Here is a 21,097-nt window from a genome sequence, read left to right on the forward strand (position 1 = left end):
ATGAAGAAATGGTGAGGAAAATACTAGTCACTTTGATAAGACCAAGATTGGAGTATGCAGCGACGACGTGGTCACCAAGTACAAAAAAATGTATAACAAAACTTGAAAGAATACAAAGAGCAATTACAAAATTGGCACCAACACTCTCAGAACTATCATATGAAGAGAGACTAGCAAAACTTGAGCTACAGACATCAGAGCAAAGAAGAGAGAGAGGAGACTTGATAACTATTTATAGAATCATGAAAGGCATAGAAACTATTGATAGAGAGGATCTAATAAAATGGGATAGTAGAGATACAAGAGGACACGGAAATAAAATCAAGAAAGACAGTTATAGAAGAGACCTGAAAAAGAACAACTTTCCCCACAGAGTAATAGACATCTGGAACAAGTTGGACGAAAAAGTGGTGTGTGCAAAAACAGTACATGAATTTAAAAACAGTCTAGATAAAATTATATATGAAGACGGGACATCACGAGCATAGCTCCCCTTCCCGTAAAATACAACTAGGTAAATACACACAAAACACTTAACAGGTACACGCACGAACACCCACACATACACCCACACATATAACGCTTACACAGGTGCACGTATGAACACTCATACGAATACACACGTACACAAGCACGCACACACACATACACACAGAAAACACTCACACAGGTACACTCACGAACACACACACACACACAAGCACATGCACAAGGTAAAATTGAATTTGGTGTAAATATAGCTACAGAAGATTTATAATTTTGTGCAAGATGCTCATGGTAAGGATAAATCGCGCGTAATTATATCATTCCATCTAAAGTCATCTAAGAATATAACTAGGGTTCTGTGTGGGTCACGTAGGCCCTGAGTTGTGTTCTTGGTTCAATTTCCGCCTTTTATGTCACAGGGAAGGCCTCTAGAAATGGCGCCAAAAATAAACTCGGTCAATTTTTTATAGTAAATATATGGCAACCATTGGTCAAGTTAGATCTTAAGATTTATTAGTGAAGAGAAATCTTTAATCAATCGGCCAGGTCCTTTCTTTGGGAAATGTATACACTTACGCGGGTACAAAATATTTTTAAGAAATGCAAGTAGACGACAAAACTTTAGAAACACTATTCAATAAAGTAATAGTGAAAAAAATCCTACGAATTAAAATAAAGAAAGTTGGGTTTGACTGTCGGTTCATGCAATTTGTGCCATAAATAGTCATTCGACAATGGATGCAATGACCAAATAATTCGTTTGTGTGACAATTCTGTTACGTGTACTTCCGTATCTGGTCGTGTGACTCAGTTGGCACAAGTCCACAGCGACATGACGTCATCAATAGAATAAGCGGTGACACTCTTCTCCCTCGCTTTGCATTATATATGATTTGAATTATTTTGCTTGCATCTATGAATGTTTGGATGGTCCTCAGTAAAATAAATAAATAAACAAATTAGAAACTAAATATAAGCATAAATTGGTAAAAAGAATGAATAAATGAATGAAAACATCGCCAGGTGGTAGATAAAATAAATTTATTATCTAGGAATAATTAGCTAAGCGAGATAATTAATAATGGTCCACAGGGCACCGACAAGGGGAGAGGCAGGGGTGGTCAATGCCCCGGGGTGGCACGTTTAGGGAGGGCGGCACTTTTGGTGAAAAGAAGGTAAAGCAAATTCCTCCTAACGTGCTTTTAATGCATGGTTTATCTATCATGAGTCGTGTGTATGAATGATGTGTGTATAAACGTTGTTTTGTGGATGAATGTCACATGTGAATCGTGCTAGTGACCATCAGATGTGGAAGGTGATGGTGTGGGGGGGGGGCGGCACTTACCAATGTCGGGGCCCTGATGATCCACTATACTCTGCAGGACCCCAGGGAGGCGATACATCCCTCATGCCTCTCCAAGGTGACAAGCCAAGTACGTAGGGCAAAGGTGACAATTTCGTCTCTTAATATTTTCTTTTGGTTAACGCCCGGTGATGTTATTCATACGACTCGACTTCTCGACCATCGGAGCGTGAGCTGAGCACGCTAACCACCGGGACAACGCATCTCCATCCGGTGTTGTGCATGTGGGAAAACAAATTTCCCGTTTTCTGTAATGGAGTTGGACAAAAAAGAAAACGTTGGATTTTTTGCCTCAGATGAGAAAACAAATTGAAATATGTACTTTATGTGTGTGTGTGTGTGTGTGTGTGTGTGTGTGTGTGTGTGTGTGTATATATATATATGTGTGTGTGTGTATATATATATATATATATATATATATATATATATATATATATACATATATATATAATCTATCAGGTAGATATTACCAGGGGAAACATTTTTACCCAAATGTACCCCTCACGTATACCTAGAAGCTCGACAGAATCAACACACCGACAGGCGACAATGATAGACTGAAACATTTTCTCTATCAACCAATCAGACTCGATTTGTAGTCTCCCCATGAGACACACACACACACACACACACACACACACACACACACACACACACACACACACACACACACACACACACACACACACACACACACACACACACACACACACAGAGAGAGAGAGAGAGAGAGAGAGAGAGAGAGAGAGAGAGAGAGAGAGAGAGAGAGAAGAGCCGTCGAAACTAGATTTAATATTTACAACAGAACCTGAAATTGTGGACAAAATACATTACAAGACACCAATCGGAAAGAGTGACCATATACTCATCGAAACTGTACTAAAGGAAGAAATAGACATGTAGAGAAATGAAAAGCATAGGAAAGGAAGATTGATGTACAACAAAACGGACTTTGCAAAACTAAAGATATTCTTCCGGAATGCAAACTGGGATAAATTATATATGGAAGAGACAAAAGTGGATGAGAAATGGAATATACTGATGGAAAATTATAATGAAGGGGTAAACAGGCATGTACCAAGACAAAAGCGAGAGAGAGTACATCAAACGTTGGTTCAACAAAAGATGCAGTGAGGCAAAAGACAGAAGGGACAAAGCTTGGAAAAGGTGGAGAAAAGATAAAAAACCTAGTAAATGGCAAATTTATATAAACTATAGAAATGAGTATGTTAATGTGAGAAGAGAGGAGAAAAGGAACCATGAAAAGGATATTATAGATAAATGCAAAGATCAACCCAAACTATTCTATCGATATGTGAATGGTAAACTTAAAAACAAACAGGAAATGGTGAAACTACGCCAAGGAAATATAGAATACACAGAAGAATTAGAAATGGCCGAAGTCATGAACAATCACTTTAAATCCGTCTTCACCAGAGAGAAAATACAAAATTGGGACGAAGATAATAACAAGCAATCTCCCCACATGAGTGAGTTTACAACAACACAAAAAGAAATATCAGAACACCTATCAAAACTTGACGTCAGAAAATCACATGGCCCAGATGGTATTGCAAATTGGATTCTAAAGGAATGCAAAGAAGAACTAACGGACAAAATACACAACATAATAAATAGCTCACTCAAAGAAGGAAAGATACCTAAAGACTGGAAAAATGCTAACATTGTACCAATATATAAAGGAGGAAACAAGGAAGAACCCACCAACTATAGGCCAGTATCACTAACAAGCACTATAGCCAAAATTTGTGAGAAAATCATCAAGAATAGATGGGTAAAACATCTGGAAGACAACAACATAATAAACCCAAGACAATTTGGGTTCAGACAAGGAAGATCATGCACCACAAACTTAATATGCTTCTACTTAAGACTAATAGACATAGTGCAAGAAAGAAATGGATGGGCTGATTGTGCCTTCCTAGACTTGCAAAAAGCTTTTGACAAAGTACCACACAGAAAATTACTAAAAAAAAAAAACTGGAACACATAGGAGGAATACAAGGGAACCTACTAAAATGGATGGAGGACTTCCTGACTGGTAGAAAGATGATAGTAGTGCTCAGAGAAAAATATTCAGATTGGAAAGAGGTGATCAGTGGAGAACCGCAAGGATCTGTATTGGCACACAGAGCGATAAATATATGGAACAAATTAGACAACGAAACAGTATGTGCAAACAATGTACAAGATTTTAAGATAAAACTTGATACGGAGAGATACAAAGACGGGTCACCACGAGCATAGCTCCCTTCCAGTATATTACAACTAGGTAAATACACACACACACACGTGCGTGTAAGGTCACAGTATTACCCATAGATTGGTCATACGAGCTCTGAGCTCTCATCCGGGAGGTTAATAACTGTCGATCACGAGTCCAACACGTGATCCAAGACAATGGTGAATGGTGAATCACACACACACACACACACACACACACACACACACACACACACACACACACACACACACACACACACAACATCTGAGGTCATACATACTCGAACGTACATGTACACACACCATATGCATACATACGCACATGCGCACGAGTGCACAACCCGCGAGCATGTGCGCGCGCACGTAAGCACATGCGGGTGGTCACGCATGAGCGAAAAATATACACAAACACACACACTTACACATACACACATATACATGTACAGATATTGACGTTCTCGTAAATACAGAAGAAAAATATTATTTTATCTATTCATCTATTCTATTTGATTATTATCACTTTTATTGGTTTTTATTCTTTATTAATTATTTTATTTTTCATTTATTCATCTATTTATTTTAGCGGAATTTTGTCTTGCAAATTGTTAAGGACAACTTGATGAGCGAAACTTTGTGATGCTTTACTTTACTCGTGTGTGTGTGTGTGTGCGTGCGTGCGTGTGCGTGCGTGTGTGTGTGTATGTGTGTGTGTGTGTGTGTGTGTGTGTGTGTGTGTGTGTGTGTGTGCTTTATCATCCACGCATATCCTTCTATAGTTCGGACATACAGAACTGCCCCAATGACCTATCAGATCAATGCCACTACATCTCTTGTTGTATTAATACATGTCTGTTAGACATAAATCAGTTGTATTAACAAGAGACCTACTGTATCCTGAAATACACTGTGGCGTGGGTCAGTTTCAGTGTCGGCAATGGTACATTTGGAATCGAAGTCCCTGTTCACATCAGCGGTTTCCACCGCCGTGGTTACAGTGTAAGTCCATGGATGCATTCACACACAACCGCACGGTTTTTCCTTGACTATATGGTACCGCCGCGGTTTCCGCGCGGTTCCAACCGCTAGTGTGAACAGGGCTTAAACCTCGTCTTCAAACGTTTTGGGGTGGCGGCTATAAATAAAATCGCCTGACGGCAGTCAGGATGAAGGGTATAGTGCTAATTAGTATGGAAGAGTTGTGTGTGTGTGATTCACCATGGTCTTGGATCACGTGTTGGACTCGTGATCGACAGCTATTACCCTCCCGGAAGAGAGCTCAGAGCTCGTATATGACCGATCTTTTGGGTAATGCTGTGACCTTACACGCACACACACACACACACACACACACACACACACACACACACACACACACACACACACACACACACACCCAACTTCCCGCCCACGAGAGGTGGAATAACGACTCGCAGCGCAGCGATACTGAAATTATTTCAGCCCGGGGCGAGACTCGAACCCGGACAGCCGAACCAGTACCGAAATTACATCACATTAATGTAAAATATTTTTTCAAGATCATTTGTTTGAAATCATATTAGGTGATCAATGTGGGGGAGCCTATGCCAGGAGGCGCTGAGTAGCTGCGGCCGAAGCTGTCACCTCAGCCCTATCATAGGGCAGGTAACAGTGTTGGGAATCGGAGAAGAGTGCGGGATTCGAACCCACAACTAAAGGAATACGAGGCCACCACACCTCCGATTACTCCGTCAAGGTCAAGGTCACTGATCAAGTGACCATTATGCGCATATTGACCTTAAGGTCTTTGTCTTTAAGTGGCCATAAATATAATCAGATTTAAGGTAATTTATTTATCAAGGAGGACCTTGAGTAATAATAATTACATAGAAAATTTTCATAAGTACTATCCTATATCAAATTGCATATGGTCTTTCATTTGACGTAAAGGTCCTTCACTTTGAGTGACCTTAGAATATCAAAATTAAGGTCACATGCATAGAAAGGACTTAACTCAGAAAGTGTATTTAGAGAGGTTTTCAAACCCCCTATTGCAAGTTGTATATGGTTTTCATGTAAGGTCTGAGTGACCTTATAAAGTTAAACTTAAGGTCACACCATTCGACCTTAACCATGGTAGAACACAGTGCGACATTAATGTGCCGGGCGAGGTTAGGAATACCTGGCACCACTTGTTTTAGTATTAGTATATGTCTTGTTTACTCAATGCATAAGCGAATAAATTACATACACACACACACACACACACACACACACACACACACACACACACACACACACACACACACACACACACACACACACACACACACACACACACACACAGGCGCGCACACACACACACACACACACACACACACACACACACACACACACACACACACACACACGCATACACACTAAACCCGAGTCAATTTGAGTTTAGACAGGGAAGATCATGTACAACAAACCTAATCTGCTTCTATTCAAGACTAATAGATATAATAGATGAGAGAGATGGATGGGCAGACTGTGCCTATCTAGATCTACAAAAGGCATTTGACAAAGTACCACACAAGAAATTAATAGGAAAATTAGAATCAATAGGTGGCATTGCAGGTAATTTATTAGAATGGATGAAAGATTTCCTGACTGGGAGAAAAATGAGGGTAGTAATTAGAGACAAATACTCGAAATGAGAAGAAATGATAAGTGGTGTTCCACAAGGGTCAGTGCTGAATCCAATCATGTTTGCCATATACATAAACGACATGGACGAAGGAGTTAAATGTTATATGAATTTCTTCGCAGATGACGCAAAAATATTAAAGAAAGTATCAACAGAAGAGAACTGTGACTCATTACAATCAGACCTGGACAAAATCTGGAAATGGAATCAAAAGTGGGAAGTGAACTTTAATATCAAGAAGTGTAGCATAATGGAGTTAGGAAAAAGCAAAAGCAGAATTAAAAAAAAAAATACAAAATTGGTGAAAAAGAAATAAAAAAAGAGTGCACTCGGAAAGGGACTTTGGTGTGATAAACAGCAAAGACATGACACCGGATTGACATATAAACAAAATAGTCTGAAAACTACAACCTACTAAGGTCGATGAAAGTGGCATTTGAATACTTGGATGAAGAAATTATTAAAGATATTAGTCACATTGATTAGACCTAAACTGGAATATGCAGCGACACTATGGTCACCCAGTACTAAAAAGAATATAAAGAAACTAGAAAGAATACAGAGAGCAACAACAAAGTTGGCACCAGCTCTCCAAATTAACATACGAACAAAGATTATCGAAATTAGAACTACCAACACTAGAGCAGAGAAGAGAAAGAGGTGATCTGCTGACTATATTTAGAATCATGAAAGGAATGGAAATCCTTGACAGAAAATATTTACTAAAAAATGACAGTGGAAAAACAAGAGGTCATGAAAAGAAACTCAAAAAGGACAACTACAGAGGAAATCGGAAAAAGAATAGCTTCCCACACAGAGTGCTGGATATATGAAATAACTTATATAAAGAAACAGTGTGTGCTCATACTATTCAAGATTTTAAGAAAAAACTTGATGCTGAAAGATACAAAGACGGGTCACCACGAGCATAGCTCTCTTTCCGCATAATATAACTAGGTAAATACACACACACACACACACACACACACACACACACACACACACACACACACACACACACACACACACACACACACACACACACACATATATATATATATATATATATATATATATATATATATACACACACATTATTCCTGGTGAACGTTTATGATACTTCGGAAAGTGACAAGCGTATGACACGTATAACACGTAAAGGACACGCGTGTGACACAGGTTATTGTCACATCAGACCATTCAACAAGTGTTTATCATGTTGCCAGACGATTTTATTCGTCTCAGGCATTGATTTTCAACCTACGCCCACGGGAGGGGGGAGCTACAGAACTTCCGCTAGGTGGCGTCACACTAGGCCAGCATGCTACTTGCTTTTGCTACTCCGTTTGAGTAGAAACGACTTCGGTAACAATATTTTTAGACTTCCGTAATAAGAACATCTTAACAATTCTGTGTCTCACATTCGTATTCTAGGTTTGACTTCTCTTGGTACGTCATTCAGCTTCTCGCTCTGTGACGCAGGAGGAATTTGACGTTTGGAAATTTGAAGAAAAAAAAATATATATATCGTCACCGAAGTTGTTTCTACTCAAACGAAGTAGCAAAAGCAAGTAGCATGCTAACAAGAACTGCCTAGTGTGCCGCCACGTTTAGTAAGACCAATGACCGAGATCTAGTGATAGTGGATCCTTAGTGATTCAATTTAACGCTGAAAAAAAAACAGTAATACATAGGTATGGGGCCTCTCCGGGATAATGACTACCAAGTTTTATATTACATTTATTTTAAGGGGGGGGGGTTACTTACACCCCTACGGACCAGAGGCATACAGTATTCTCTAACGAACCGGAGACTCATCCTCATTCGAAAAAAGACGGTTAAACTCGTTTTTAACGGAAACTACTAACCCCTCAACTCTGCTACGACACTCCCCGTTAAAGACAAACACGTTAGATACCATTTTCCCCAGTACTTCCAGAGGACTTCCGAAGCTGGACTTCCAGCAGGACCAGTCCTAGTACGAAGCAGCAGCGGCGCGAGATAGCAAGTTAGTGGCGCGAGCTAGCAAGCCAGCTAGCAAGCGAGCGGAGACGAAGGAAACGGTGAGTTGACGCAGCTGGGGGCCAAAAGGAACACAGAAGGAGCTTTGTCGCTCCCGGAGCGATCTTCGCCCTTCCGTCCTGGCAACTACGTCCTGTTTACTGTTTATGTCGTGGACGGGGCGAGGGAGGGTGGGGGCCTGTACGGGCCCTGTATACTGTTATTGCTTTTATTATAATTTTCTATAGGCATCCTTTGTACGCCCCGTGAAGGTCCTTTGCATGTCCTGTTTACTGTTTATGTGCTGGGGGGGGATCTGTACGCGTCCTATATGTGACCTGTATCCTATCCATGTTTTTACTGTTTACTACAGGCATCCTATGAACGTCCTGTTTACTGTACGCGTCCTGTATATGTCCTGTATTGTATTATTTCCATTATTGTTTTCTATTTACGAGTATGTATGTGTGTATATGCATGTAGGTTTATATATATCTATGTGTGTGTATATTCTCGTGGGTACGTTTCTCAGTTTCCCTGGGAAGAATAAAATCTCCTGGTGGCATCCATGACCAAAGATTGAGCAATTCAGTTGGTTCGTGAATCACCCCCACCCCGACCCCACCTCATCCCTTCACCCGCCTATCACGTGACCTCTGTCGCCAGTTTACCACTGACGTCAACAAATCCTCACTACTGTATTTGACCTTTTATTCCTCAGATGTTATTGAATTATTATTATTATTATTATTATTATTATTATTATTATTATTATTATTATTATTATTATTATTATTATTATTATTATTATTATTATTATTATTATTATTATTATTATTATTATTATTATTATTATTATTATTATTATTATTATTATCATTATTATCATTATTATTATTATTATTATTATTATTATTATTATTATTATCATTATTATCATTATTATTATTATTATTATTATTATTATTATTATTATTATTATTATTATTATTATTATCACTACTACTACTACTACTACTACTACTACTACTACTACTACTACTACTACTACTACTACTACTACTACTACTACAAGAGGAGAAAGTGGCAGTAGACTGGAAGTGAGTATTAAGGGAGAGAGACTGAAGGTAGTGGATAGTTTTAGGTACTTGGATGTGAATGTGGCAGGAAAGGGAGGAGTGGAGGTGGAGGTAGAATGTAGATTGAGAGAAGCGAGTAAATGCCTTGGTGGATTAAAAAGTGTAATGAGAAATAGACATTTGGGAATGGATGCTAAGAGGAGATTGTATAAAGGCGTGATTGTGCCGACAGCACTGTATGCGGCATAAACATGGAAGATAAGAGAGGAAGAGAGGAGTTTGAATGTGTTTGAGATGAGGTGCCTAAGAAGTATGATAGGGGTTACTAGGCTGGATAGAGTGAGAAATGAGGAGGTGAGGAGGAGAACGGGGGTGGAAAGGGAGCTGGGAGATAGGGTTGATGAAAGAATATTAGGATGGTTTGGACACATGGGAAGAAGGAGTGAAGAAAGACTAGTAAAAAAGGTGTGGAGGGCAGAGGTGGAAGGAGTGAATATGAGGGGTCGACCTAGGATGAGATGGATGGATGGGGTAAAAGGTGCTTTGGGGAAGAGGGGAATGTCTGTTGAGGAAGGACGGGAGTGGACAGAAGATAGGGGTGAATGGATAATGGTCGTATATGGATAATGCTGTGATGCATGAGGTGGAATGGGTGGGGGATGAGGGAGTATGTGTGAAAAATAATTTGATGCAGCCCAAAGGGATTTCCCCCGTCTTCTCCTTTTCTGCATGAGGGGGCGGAGAGGGGGGGGTCACCGATTTAATGAAGCGTCCTTGCTGTGAATGTGCTGTGTCTTGTGACACTGCTTCTGACCCATGGCAGTGGGGAGATGCAGGGATAACCCGTCATCCAGGAGGTGCCAAGATAAGAGGGAGGGAAGAGGGTGGAGGGGAGTGGAGTATGATAAGGATGGAATGGGTGGGAGTGGTTTTTATTTACCTTTAGTATTTACCTTTAGTATTGGCCATTAGGTACCCCGAAGGGTAATAAGACCACATACCAAGGTGTGATGCTGTAGTGGTGTTAGTGTGCAGGTTGCAGCCCCTAAGCATCGAGATGTCAGCAGGAAAATTTGTACTTGTAGAGGTCTTCTCTAGTAGACAATTCTTTCGCGATTTTACTTTTAAAAGATTCTAAGGTTTTGGCACTAATGGTTTCTTGGCTCAGTTTGTTCCACGGTTCTTTTATTCTTGCAGGTAGGAAGTTTTTTCTGTAGCTAGTTTGGTGTTGTAATTGTAGCTTTAAGTTGTGACCTTATAAGGGGGAAAAAGCCTTTGGTATATGTATGTGTGTATTGTTATTATTGTTACTATTATTATTATCATTATTATTATTATTATTATTATTATTATTATTATTATTATTATTATTATTATTATTATTATTATTATTATTATTATTATTATCATTATTATTATCATTACTATTATAATTATTACTATTATTATTACTATTATTCTTATTTTTATTCTTATTATCATTATTATTATTATTATTATTATTATTATTATTATTATCATTATTATTATTATTATTATTATTATTATTATTATTATTATTATTATTATTATTATTATTATTATTATTATTATTATTATTATTATTATTATCATCATTATTATTATTATTATTGTTATCATTTATTATTGTTAGGAAGCTCGTTGGCTGAGCGGGTTAGGGGGTCGATATTTGCAGCGAAGGTCGAGGTGAGGGCGGTTTGAATCCTGCCACCGGCGAAGTTCAACCAAGGGCATGGCTCATTAAATTCCACGCTACAAAGCCCTCTGTGAGGGGCACCGTCCTAGCCTCCCGATAAGGGGGGGGGGGAGTGTGTGACGTTAAACCATATCATCATCATAGCTATTATTATTATTATTGTTATTATTATTATTATTATTATTATTATTATTATTATTATTATTATTATTATTATTATTATTATTATTATTATTATTATTATTATTATTATTATTATTATTATTATTATTATTATTATTAATTATTATTATTATTATTATTATTATTATTATTATTATTATCATTATTATTATTACTACTATTATTATTATCATAAATATTATCATTATTATTGTTATTATTATTATCATTATTACTATTATTACTATTTTTACTATTATTATTATTATTGTTATTATTATTATTATTATTATCATTATTATTATCATTATTGTTATTATTATTATTATTATTATTATTATTATTATTATTATTATTATTATTATTATTATTATTATTATTACTATTATCACTTGTGTTTATTTTTCATCTATGCGTTTTATTTAATTTATGTATTTCATTTTTTTATTCATTCGTTTATTTTGGTGTGTGTGTCGTGGGGGGGGGGGAGGAGTCTTCCAAATCTGGTACATAAAGCAGTACCGGAGTACCAATCCTCTCCTCCTCTACCAAGGAGGAGACCGGAGGAGTACCGGTCTCCTCCTTCCTCCCGCTCCATTCCTCCTCCTCCTCCTCCTCCTCCTCCTCGTTTGCCTCCACCTAACACCCCCTCATCTCCCCTCCCTGCCCCCCTCCCTGCCCCCCTCCCTCCCTCCCTCCCTTCCTCCACTCCCCCGACTTACTACACCTACCCTCCTCCTCCTTCTTCTCTTCCTTCTCCTTCTCCTCCCCTTCTCCCTCCTTCTTCTCCTCCTCCCTCCTTCTCTTTCTCTTTCTCCTCCTCATCTGTCTTTTCGTTTTCATTTTCCTCCCCCTCCTCCTCCTCCACTTCCACCTTTTCCTCCCTCCCTCTTTTTCTCCTTCTCTCCCTTTTCCTTCTCATCTTTCTCCCCCTCCTCCTCCTCCACTTTCTCCTCCTCCTAATCTTTCTTCTACTTCTCTTTCTCCTCCTTCTCATCGCTCTCCTTCCCCTCATCTTCATTTTCATTTTCCTTCTCCCTTTCCATCCTCTCATCTTCTTCATCTCCTCCTCCTCATTTTCCTTCTCCTCCTTCTCCTCCTCCTCTTTTTCCCTGTCATTCTCTTTTTCCTGATCCTCTTTCCCTTTCCCTCCTCTTCCTCCTGTTCTTCTTTCTTCTCTATGTTTCCTCTCCTCATCCTTTCCCTTCACTTTTCCTCTCTTCTTCTCTTTCTTCGTATTCATCTTCCTCTTCTTTCTCCTTCTCCTCTTCCATTTCCTCCTCTTTTTTTTTCCTCCTCCCCTCCTCCTCTTCCTCCTCCTCCCCCTTCTTCCCTCTCTTCTCAACTCCATCCTCTCCTTTAAACCGTCCCCCCGTCAGCCCCTCACTCCAAATCCACAGATTGTAATATTTCCTCTCTCTCTCTCTCTCTCTCTCTCTCTCTCTCTCTCTCTCTCTCTCTCTCTCTCTCTCTCTCTCTCTCTCTCTCTCTCTCTCTCTCTCTCTCTCTCTCTCTCTCTCTCTCTCTCTCTCTCTCTCTCTCTCTCTCTCTCTCTCTCTCTCTCTCTCTCTCTCTCTCAATTTATTGACTATTTCTCCTCACTTGTCTGAATGACGCCAGAGGACTTGATTCGCCCGAAGGAGTGGGGGAGGCTTGGATCGAGGTGACTTCAGGGAGGGGGGGGGCGACCTTGAGCTGAATGGAGTCGTCTGTTGGCGTCCTTTCCCTTTGGCCTTTATCCATTCATTCATTTACTCATTGAGTTATCTATTTGGTTTGTTTTTCGCTTCATTATTATTATCATTGTCATTATTATTATTATTATTATTATTATTGTTATTGTTATCATTATCATTATTACTATTATTATTATTATTACTATTATTATTATTAATATTATTGTTATTATTATCATTATTATCATTATTATTATTATTATTATTATTATTATTATTGTTATTATTATTATTATTATTATTATTATAATTATTATTATTATTATTATTATTATTATTATTATTATTATTATTATTATTATTATCATTATTATTATTACTAATATCATTATTACTATTATTATCATCATCATCATTATTATTATTATTATTATTATTTTTATCATTATTATTATTATTATTATTATTATTATTATTATTATTATTATTATTATTATAATTATTATTATTATTACTATTATTATCATTATCAACATCATTATTGCTATTATTATCATTATCATCATTATTAATATTATCATCATTGTTATCATCGTTACTATTATCATTATTCTTAATGTAATTATATTTGCTATTTGAGACAAGGTGTGTGTGTGTGTGTGTGTGTGTGTGTGTGTGTGTGTGTGTGTGTGTGTGTGTGTGTGTGTGTGTGTGTGTGTGTGTGTGTGAATGGTCTTTTGACCCTTTTGTCAGGAGTGCGTAAGGACGTTTCCCCCTCGTCCCCCCGAAAGGCGTTATTCGACCGTCTTCAGGCCTTTGACATACGGGACCCTAATTAAGGGGTTGTGGGAGGGGGGGGGCACACCTCTCCCACCTTAGTCACCTTACTTTTGTCACCTTAATGGACTTTACTATTTTGTTTTATCTATTTATTTATTTATTTATTTATTCATTTATTCATTTGCTTATTTGTTATTTGTTTATTTGTTTAATTGTTTATTTATTCTATTTATTTGTTTATTTTTTACCAAACGCAAATGAACTTAGTGCTTAGTGCGATCGGAACTAAAACCTTTGCCTTGGGTACTAGGAGAGTACAAATGGCGATTTCTGGTAACCGTTTAGGATTTGAACTCGGATCTACGAGTCTAAGGATCAAGATGGAACACCACCTTGATCATTGTAAACAATCTTCGAAATCCAGAATAATATCATTAAAGTATCGAAGCTACTGTACTGCTCCTTAAAAAACAATAAATAAATAAATAAATGAATAAATGTTTAAATAAACGAAACAATAAATACGCAAATGAATAAATAAACGAATGAATAACGAATATTTTACTCCTGTGGGGGGGAGGCACCTGGACCCCGGGAATGGCAAACTATTCCAATCGGGGATGTAGCGACAACAAGATGGAGTAGAAGAGACCTTGGGTGGATTTTTTTTTTTTTTTTTTTTTTTTAATTGGGTAATTTTGCTTTTTTTTTTTTTTTCTTCTTCGTCTTCTTCTTCCTCCTCTTCATCATCTTCCTCTTCTTCTTCGTCTTCTTCTTCCTCCTATTCCTCATCTTCCTCTTCTTCTTCGTCTTCTTCTTCCTCCTCTTCCTCCTCTTCCTCATCTTCCTCTTCTTCTTCATCTTCGTCTTCTTCCTCCTCTTCTTCTTTCTCATCTTCCTTTTCCACTTGTCCCTCCTCTTCCTAACCCTAACCCTACTCCTCTTCCTCCTCCTCCTTTTTTGCATCCTCTTCCTCCTCTTTCTTCTTCTCCTCATCCTCCCCCCTTTCTCTCCTTCTACCTATCCTCTTGTAGCTCTTCTTCCATTTCCACTCCTTCAAATGCCCTCCTTCCTCCTCCTCCTAAATCCACAAGGGGAGTCCATATTTCCACTTCCGTGTTGCATCATGAATGATTCCCTCCTCCCACTCCTCCTCCTCCTCCCCCACTCTCCCTCCTCCTCCTCCTCCTCCTCCCGCCACAGTCCATTAATCACTACTCCCTCCTTTCTCGCAGTTCCCTTCCCCCACCCCCTCTCCCCCTCCCCGCCTTTACCCTTTCCCATCTCCCGTTTAAGCTTTGACGCCCTAATCCCCAATCACGGTAGTGCCAGTCAGTCCCAGGATGAGGCAATCCCCCCTCCCCGCCCCCGCCTCCTTCCTCCCCGGGGGGAACCTCCGTCGTCCCTCATCCTTGGGAGCCCCGTTGGCCCCCCTGTAACATTACGCGAACGCTACTTGGACTATAGTGACGAGGGAGTGAATGAAGCTCAAGTGTGTTTTCTGGTTTTATTCTGGTTAGTGCGAGCGTCGACCTAGGATGGGTCGGCGGTCGGGCTCCGAGGCTGCCCTGACCGCAAAGTCGACCCCGTCGGACACGCTGACGTCTTCCCACACTTCGCAGGGGAAGGGGGCTGATGTGGTGAACAGAGTCCCCCACAAGAATATAGTGAGGCATACGTGTATAGTCGCGGGACGTGGGTGAGAAGCCTCTGGTGAGATTGTGTAAGTTATATGTGGTGTAGAAACAGCTGGCTTTCGGCCTTATATTACTATTGTGTTGATTAAGTCCACATTACGCTTGTGAGGAAGACATTTGCATGTTACCAAAAGCACAATTCCGAGCCAGGCCTGGCCCAGTGTAACAAGAGATGTATGTTACTGGGCTAGGTGCCACCGGGAGAGGTTGACACAAATTTGGATTTGTCCACTTTATTCTGGTAGAAAGGAATGTTCACTAGCGCATGTTGGCCGGCCCGAGTCAGAAAGGATACTCCCCTGAGATCTGACCTCATACGCCTTAAGTAACCTCGGGACGTACCGAAAAGTAGCATCCCTCTGGCTGGGACAGAGTTGCCGGGCGTGGCCCGGAATTGTGCTTTTGGTAACATACAAATGTCTCTCTCACAAGCGTAATGTGGACTTAATCTACACAATGGTAATATAAGGACGAAGGCCAGCTGTTTCTTCACAACATGTAACTTACACCATCTCACCAGAGGCTGCTCACCCACGTCCCGCGACTATACACGTATGCCTCACTATATTCTTGTGGGGGACTCTGTTCACCACACTCCCCTGGACCAAATGGCACCATGAGGCACCTATCCCTCCCCCCCCCCCCACATACTCCGCTCCCATTCACCACCCTCCCTTTTATCTCGGCTCCTCCTGAATGACGGGTCATCCCTGCATCTCGCCTATTGCCCTGGGTCAGTAGCAAGGCAGCAAGACACAGCACATCCACAGCAAGGTAGCTTAATTTAATCGGCGACTCCTCCCCCCCTCATGCAGAAAAAGAGAAGGAAATTCCTGCTGGCTGCGTCAAAACATCATTCACACATAACCACTCCCTACCCCCTATCCCCCACCCACTCCCTTCCATGCATCACAACATCATCCATATACAACCATTCTACACTCACCCTTATCTTCTGTCTTCTCCCTTCCTTCCTCAACAGACATCCCCCTCTTTCTTCACGCCCCTTTTACCTCGTCCATCCACCTCATCCTCGGCTGGCCTCTCCTGTTCGCTCCATCCACCTCTGCATTCCACACTTCTTTTACTAATCTTTCTTCACTCATTCTTTCCATGTGTCCAAACCATCCCAATACTCTTTCATCAACCATATATCCCAACTCATTTTCCACCCCCGCTCTCCTCCTCACCTCCTCGTTTCTCACTCTATCCAGCCTAGTAACCCCTACAAAACTTCTCAGGCATTTCATCTCAAACACAATTAAAGTTCCTCTCTTATGTTCCATGTTTCTGCCCCCAAACGGTGCTGTCGGCAAAATCACCCCTTCATACAAACTCCTCTTAGCATCCATTCCCAAATGTCTATTTCTCATTACACTTTTTAATCCCCAAGTAGAATTGTTAATAATAATAATGATAATTATCTTAATATTAATTAATGCTAATGATAATAATGATGATCATAATAACAATAGGAAGTGAATGAATAAATAGATAAAAAAAATAATAGCAATAAGAATAAAGCTATCAAATAAAGAGCATCAGATGACGTACTAAGTTCGACATTTTCTCCCGGGAAGTTGGTACGCATGTCTACCTACTTGGCTTAGTGTAAACAAAGCAACGATTCCAGGACTACCAACTTTCGCGAAATATTTTTCATTAATCATCGTTTGTGGAATCTGAATGTTTCCTGCGATTTTTTAACCTCTTGACCGTAGATCTCTTTGGCTGAATGAAATCGCCTGGTGGCAGCCGGATTAGTGATATTAGTAAGTTACAATCTACAGTGAATAGGTCAATGTGCAGTACATGACCAATTATCTTCCAGTTGACAACGACGGTCGATGTAATTTTTTTTAAACTAAACACACACATGTGTATATATATATATATATATATATATATATATATATATATATATATATATATATATATATATATATATATATATATATGTATATATATTAAATAAACTAAACAATGACGAATGGTACTGAAGGTGGAAGAAGTAGACGAGGATTAATGGGAGAATTTTAATGTTCCTTCGTTTCGACCCGCAGGGTTTTGTTAAAAAAAGCTGACAACTCAAATACAACAGGGGCTTTATATGCATAGTCGGATCACTTCTTGTTACCTGACTTTGAATATTTGTGTGTTTATTTCCTTTTATTAGTGATGCATTTGTGAATCTTGCCAATCTTACAAACCTTCTCTATGGTTAATGTTATCATTTGTGTTAATGTAGGCTGCTTCATTTATTTATCTTATTTTCTTTTTGTGGATACTTTTTGAGTAGGATTGTATTGTCCCAGTCTGGAAGGTAGTCATCTTTGTCCGCATGTATCACTATGGAGTTAGACAATTTGTCGGCTTTTTCATCATTTTTATGTTCATTTAGTCGCTTGTTAACCCCACGACCTGATTCTCATCATAATTTGGAGAATCAGGTCTTGGGCTCAACGTCCCACCCATCCATCTCATCCTCGGTCACCCTCCACACATCTTTTACCAATCTTTCTTCACTCATTCTTTCTACGTGTCCAAACCATCCCAATACTCTTTCGTCAACCCCACCTCCCACCTCCGTATCCACTCCCGTTCTCCTCATTTCATCTTTTTCTCATTCTATCCAAACCTTGTAACCCCTGCTATACTTTTCAGACAATTCATCCCAAACACATTCAAAACTTCCCTCTCTAACTCTCTTAAATTCCAGGTCTTTGCCCCATACAAAGCCGTCGGCACAATCACCCTTTCATACAATCATCTCTTTGCATTCATTCCTAGATACCTTTTTCTCGTGCAAGGAGGTGTGAGAGAAGAGGAATTCTTGGCTGCGGTGGAAACAGGACTCAATTTGATGACGTGCAGTGAGGAAGGCAAACAGGACACGAGGATGCCCATAGTGGGAGCACTGGGGAGACCAGTGTGGGGACAAAATCTCACTGCGGAGGAGACCAAGGCTTTGACAGGCTTGAGACGAGATCGGTCCATAGTGATACTGTCGAGTGACAAAGGCAGATCGACAGTGGTTATGGACAAGGGAGATTACGAGGAGAAGGCAGCGACACTACTTCAAGACAAAAACACTTACGAAGTAGTACCCGCAGATCCCACTGCTATGTTGCAGAGGAAAGTAGAGGGTGAATTTAAGAAATTAAAAGAGGTAAGGTTAATTACGGAAAGGGAATGGTCCAAGATGAGACCGGGAGACTCCATGATCCCCCAAGTTTTATGGATTCTCTAAGGTGCACAAAGAGGGGCTACCCCTAAGACCCATTATTGCTTTCAGGGGCTCGCCTACCTACAACTTGGCGAGGGATTTGGCCAAACGCCTGAGGCAAGTGGTGGAAAGCTCAGAGAGGATGCTTAGTAACTCGGTGGACTACGTAGAGAGACTTAGAGGGATTAACATGGGAGAGGATGATTGCTTGGTGTCGTTTGACGTTAAAGCTATGTTTACGTCATTACCACAGGGTCTGATAAGGCAGGCTGCCATGTCCACGGTGGAGAGCAGTCGAGAATTCCTAGAAAAGGAAAAACTGACGACAAAGGAGTTGATAGGGATAGTCGATTTGTGTCTGGACTCGACCTTTTTCAAGTTTAGGGATAAGATATATCATCAAAAGGTAGGGACACCTATGGGCTCTCCGATCTCAGTGGTTTTGGCGGAAATGGCCATGCAGCGCTACGAGGAGGAAATATTGCAGGATGCATCACCATCATTAAAATTATGGGTAAGGTTCGTCGATGACGTATTTGTTATCATGGAGAAAGAGGAAGTGGAATCTTTCTTCGAGCTATTGAATGGAAAGAATGAAGCCAACCAGTTTGAAATGGAGAAAGAGGAGAACGGACGATTACCATTTCTGGATGTCATGGTGACGAGAAGCGGTGCTACTTTGACAACGGGGGTTTACAGGAAGGACACCCATGCAGATCGGCTTCTGGACTACAACAGCTGTCATCCAGCCGCGCACAAAAGAAGTGTGGTCAAGACCCTGTGGTCTAGGATAGAAAAGGTGTGTTCCAGGGATGATAACAGGAGAAAAGAGAGGAGCCACCTGAAGAATGTATTCAGGGACAACGGTTACCCGAATTTGGTGGTGAAAAGGTGGACGGCACGACAATCGAATGTTAAGATAGACGAAAGACAACCAGATGCACCGCGGGTTACAGTTTCTTATTTGAAAGGGGTGTCTGAGGTAGCGGCCAGATTGCCGAGAAAACATGGTATAGATGTGGCACATAAACCTAGGAATACACTACACGGAGCCCTGACCAAAGTTAAAGACACAGAGAGCCAAGCAGACCGAATAGGTGTGGTGTATGACGTTAGGTGTAAGGACTGTGAGACCCATTAGGTTGGAGAAACTGGTAAGAGATTATCGACCAGATTGCAAGAACACCAAAGGGCTGTCGGTAAGAGGGACATGAGTTCAGCCATTCTAAGGCACTGCGAGAATACAAGTCATGAGATGGATCGGCAGAATGCGGAAGTCAAATATGGAGGAAACGGAAAAAGTGTCAAGTTATTCCTAGAAGCATGGGCTAGTGATGAGAATAGTATCAACAGGTGCATTGCATTGAACTCAATTTACAAGGGAGCGAAGGACAGGCTGGAGAGGAAGCATTCATCATAATTTGTTTTTTGGTGTGTGTTTTATTTGTATTATTACGGCAGTAATTTTTTTTTTCTTTTTTTTTGTGTGTTTTGTATTATTAATATTTAATTTATTTCAAGTTATTAACGGTGAGGGATTGTGTTTGTCCACCTTATTGTTCCAATTTCTTTGATCTGTGGCAATTACCTTAATATAAACTAATGAATGTTTCGCGGGACATTTGTTCCACGTGGTGCGTTTTAGATTATCGGATGCATTGTGGTGCGACCTAGCGTGTGGATTTTATACCCAATCTTGGTAGTAATTTTTACAATCTTCCTTATATTTTCTTACATATATTATTATAAACTCTCGGTGTGTTTGTTTTATTGATGTATTATACATTCTGTATTATAGTTTTTTATTTCATATTCTTAATCTCCCGCATTACGGTCGACGAGTAGCCAAGTTGTTCTGGATCTTCGCATTAATGTGAGGGAGGTTCACTTGTTTTAGTATAAAGATTGAATTTACTAGTTTTGATACTAATGATATTATGTGAATTATGAGTTAGGGGGTTCCATTTGAAGTTATTTTCGGGTTGTTCCATGTCTCATCTT

At 39.8% G+C, this 21,097-nt stretch overlaps 2 protein-coding genes across 2 annotated transcripts in view; one reads left to right on the top strand and one right to left on the bottom strand.

The window, feature by feature from the left end:
• Window positions 1–1,904, bottom strand: part of LOC143026562 (WD repeat-containing protein 13-like) — a 44,229-nt gene extending 42,325 nt beyond the window's left edge. Inside the window, exon 1 of the mRNA XM_076187168.1 lies at window positions 1,832–1,904. Within this exon, the coding sequence (XP_076043283.1) occupies window positions 1,832–1,889 (58 nt within the window). The 5' untranslated portion in view covers window positions 1,890–1,904. The remainder of the gene's footprint in view (window positions 1–1,831) is intronic.
• A 3,034-nt stretch (window positions 1,905–4,938) lies between these two features.
• Window positions 4,939–20,237, top strand: LOC143026083 (uncharacterized). Its single transcript, XM_076186079.1, has 5 exons — window positions 4,939–5,089; window positions 5,888–5,913; window positions 15,694–15,872; window positions 18,661–19,039; window positions 19,122–20,237. Exons 1-5 carry the CDS (start codon window positions 4,939–4,941, stop codon window positions 20,235–20,237), a joined length of 1,851 nt encoding a protein of 616 aa, XP_076042194.1.
• Window positions 20,238–21,097: the final 860 nt, after the last annotated feature.

Source organism: Oratosquilla oratoria, chromosome 6 (assembly GCF_046742065.1).
Source record: "Oratosquilla oratoria isolate Oo_2021 chromosome 6, ASM4674206v1, whole genome shotgun sequence".
Lineage (NCBI taxonomy): Eukaryota > Metazoa > Arthropoda > Malacostraca > Stomatopoda > Squillidae > Oratosquilla > Oratosquilla oratoria.

Coding starts and splice junctions, on each gene's coding strand:
- LOC143026083 (XM_076186079.1), top strand. CDS start 4,939: ATGTCTGTTAGACATAAATCAGTTGTATTAACAAGAGACCTACTGTAT. Junction 5,090..5,887: donor TCCACCGCCGTGGTTACAGT/GTAAGTCCATGG, acceptor TTTGTCTTTAAG/TGGCCATAAATATAATCAGA. Junction 19,040..19,121: donor AATTTAAGAAATTAAAAGAG/GTAAGGTTAATT, acceptor GGATTCTCTAAG/GTGCACAAAGAGGGGCTACC.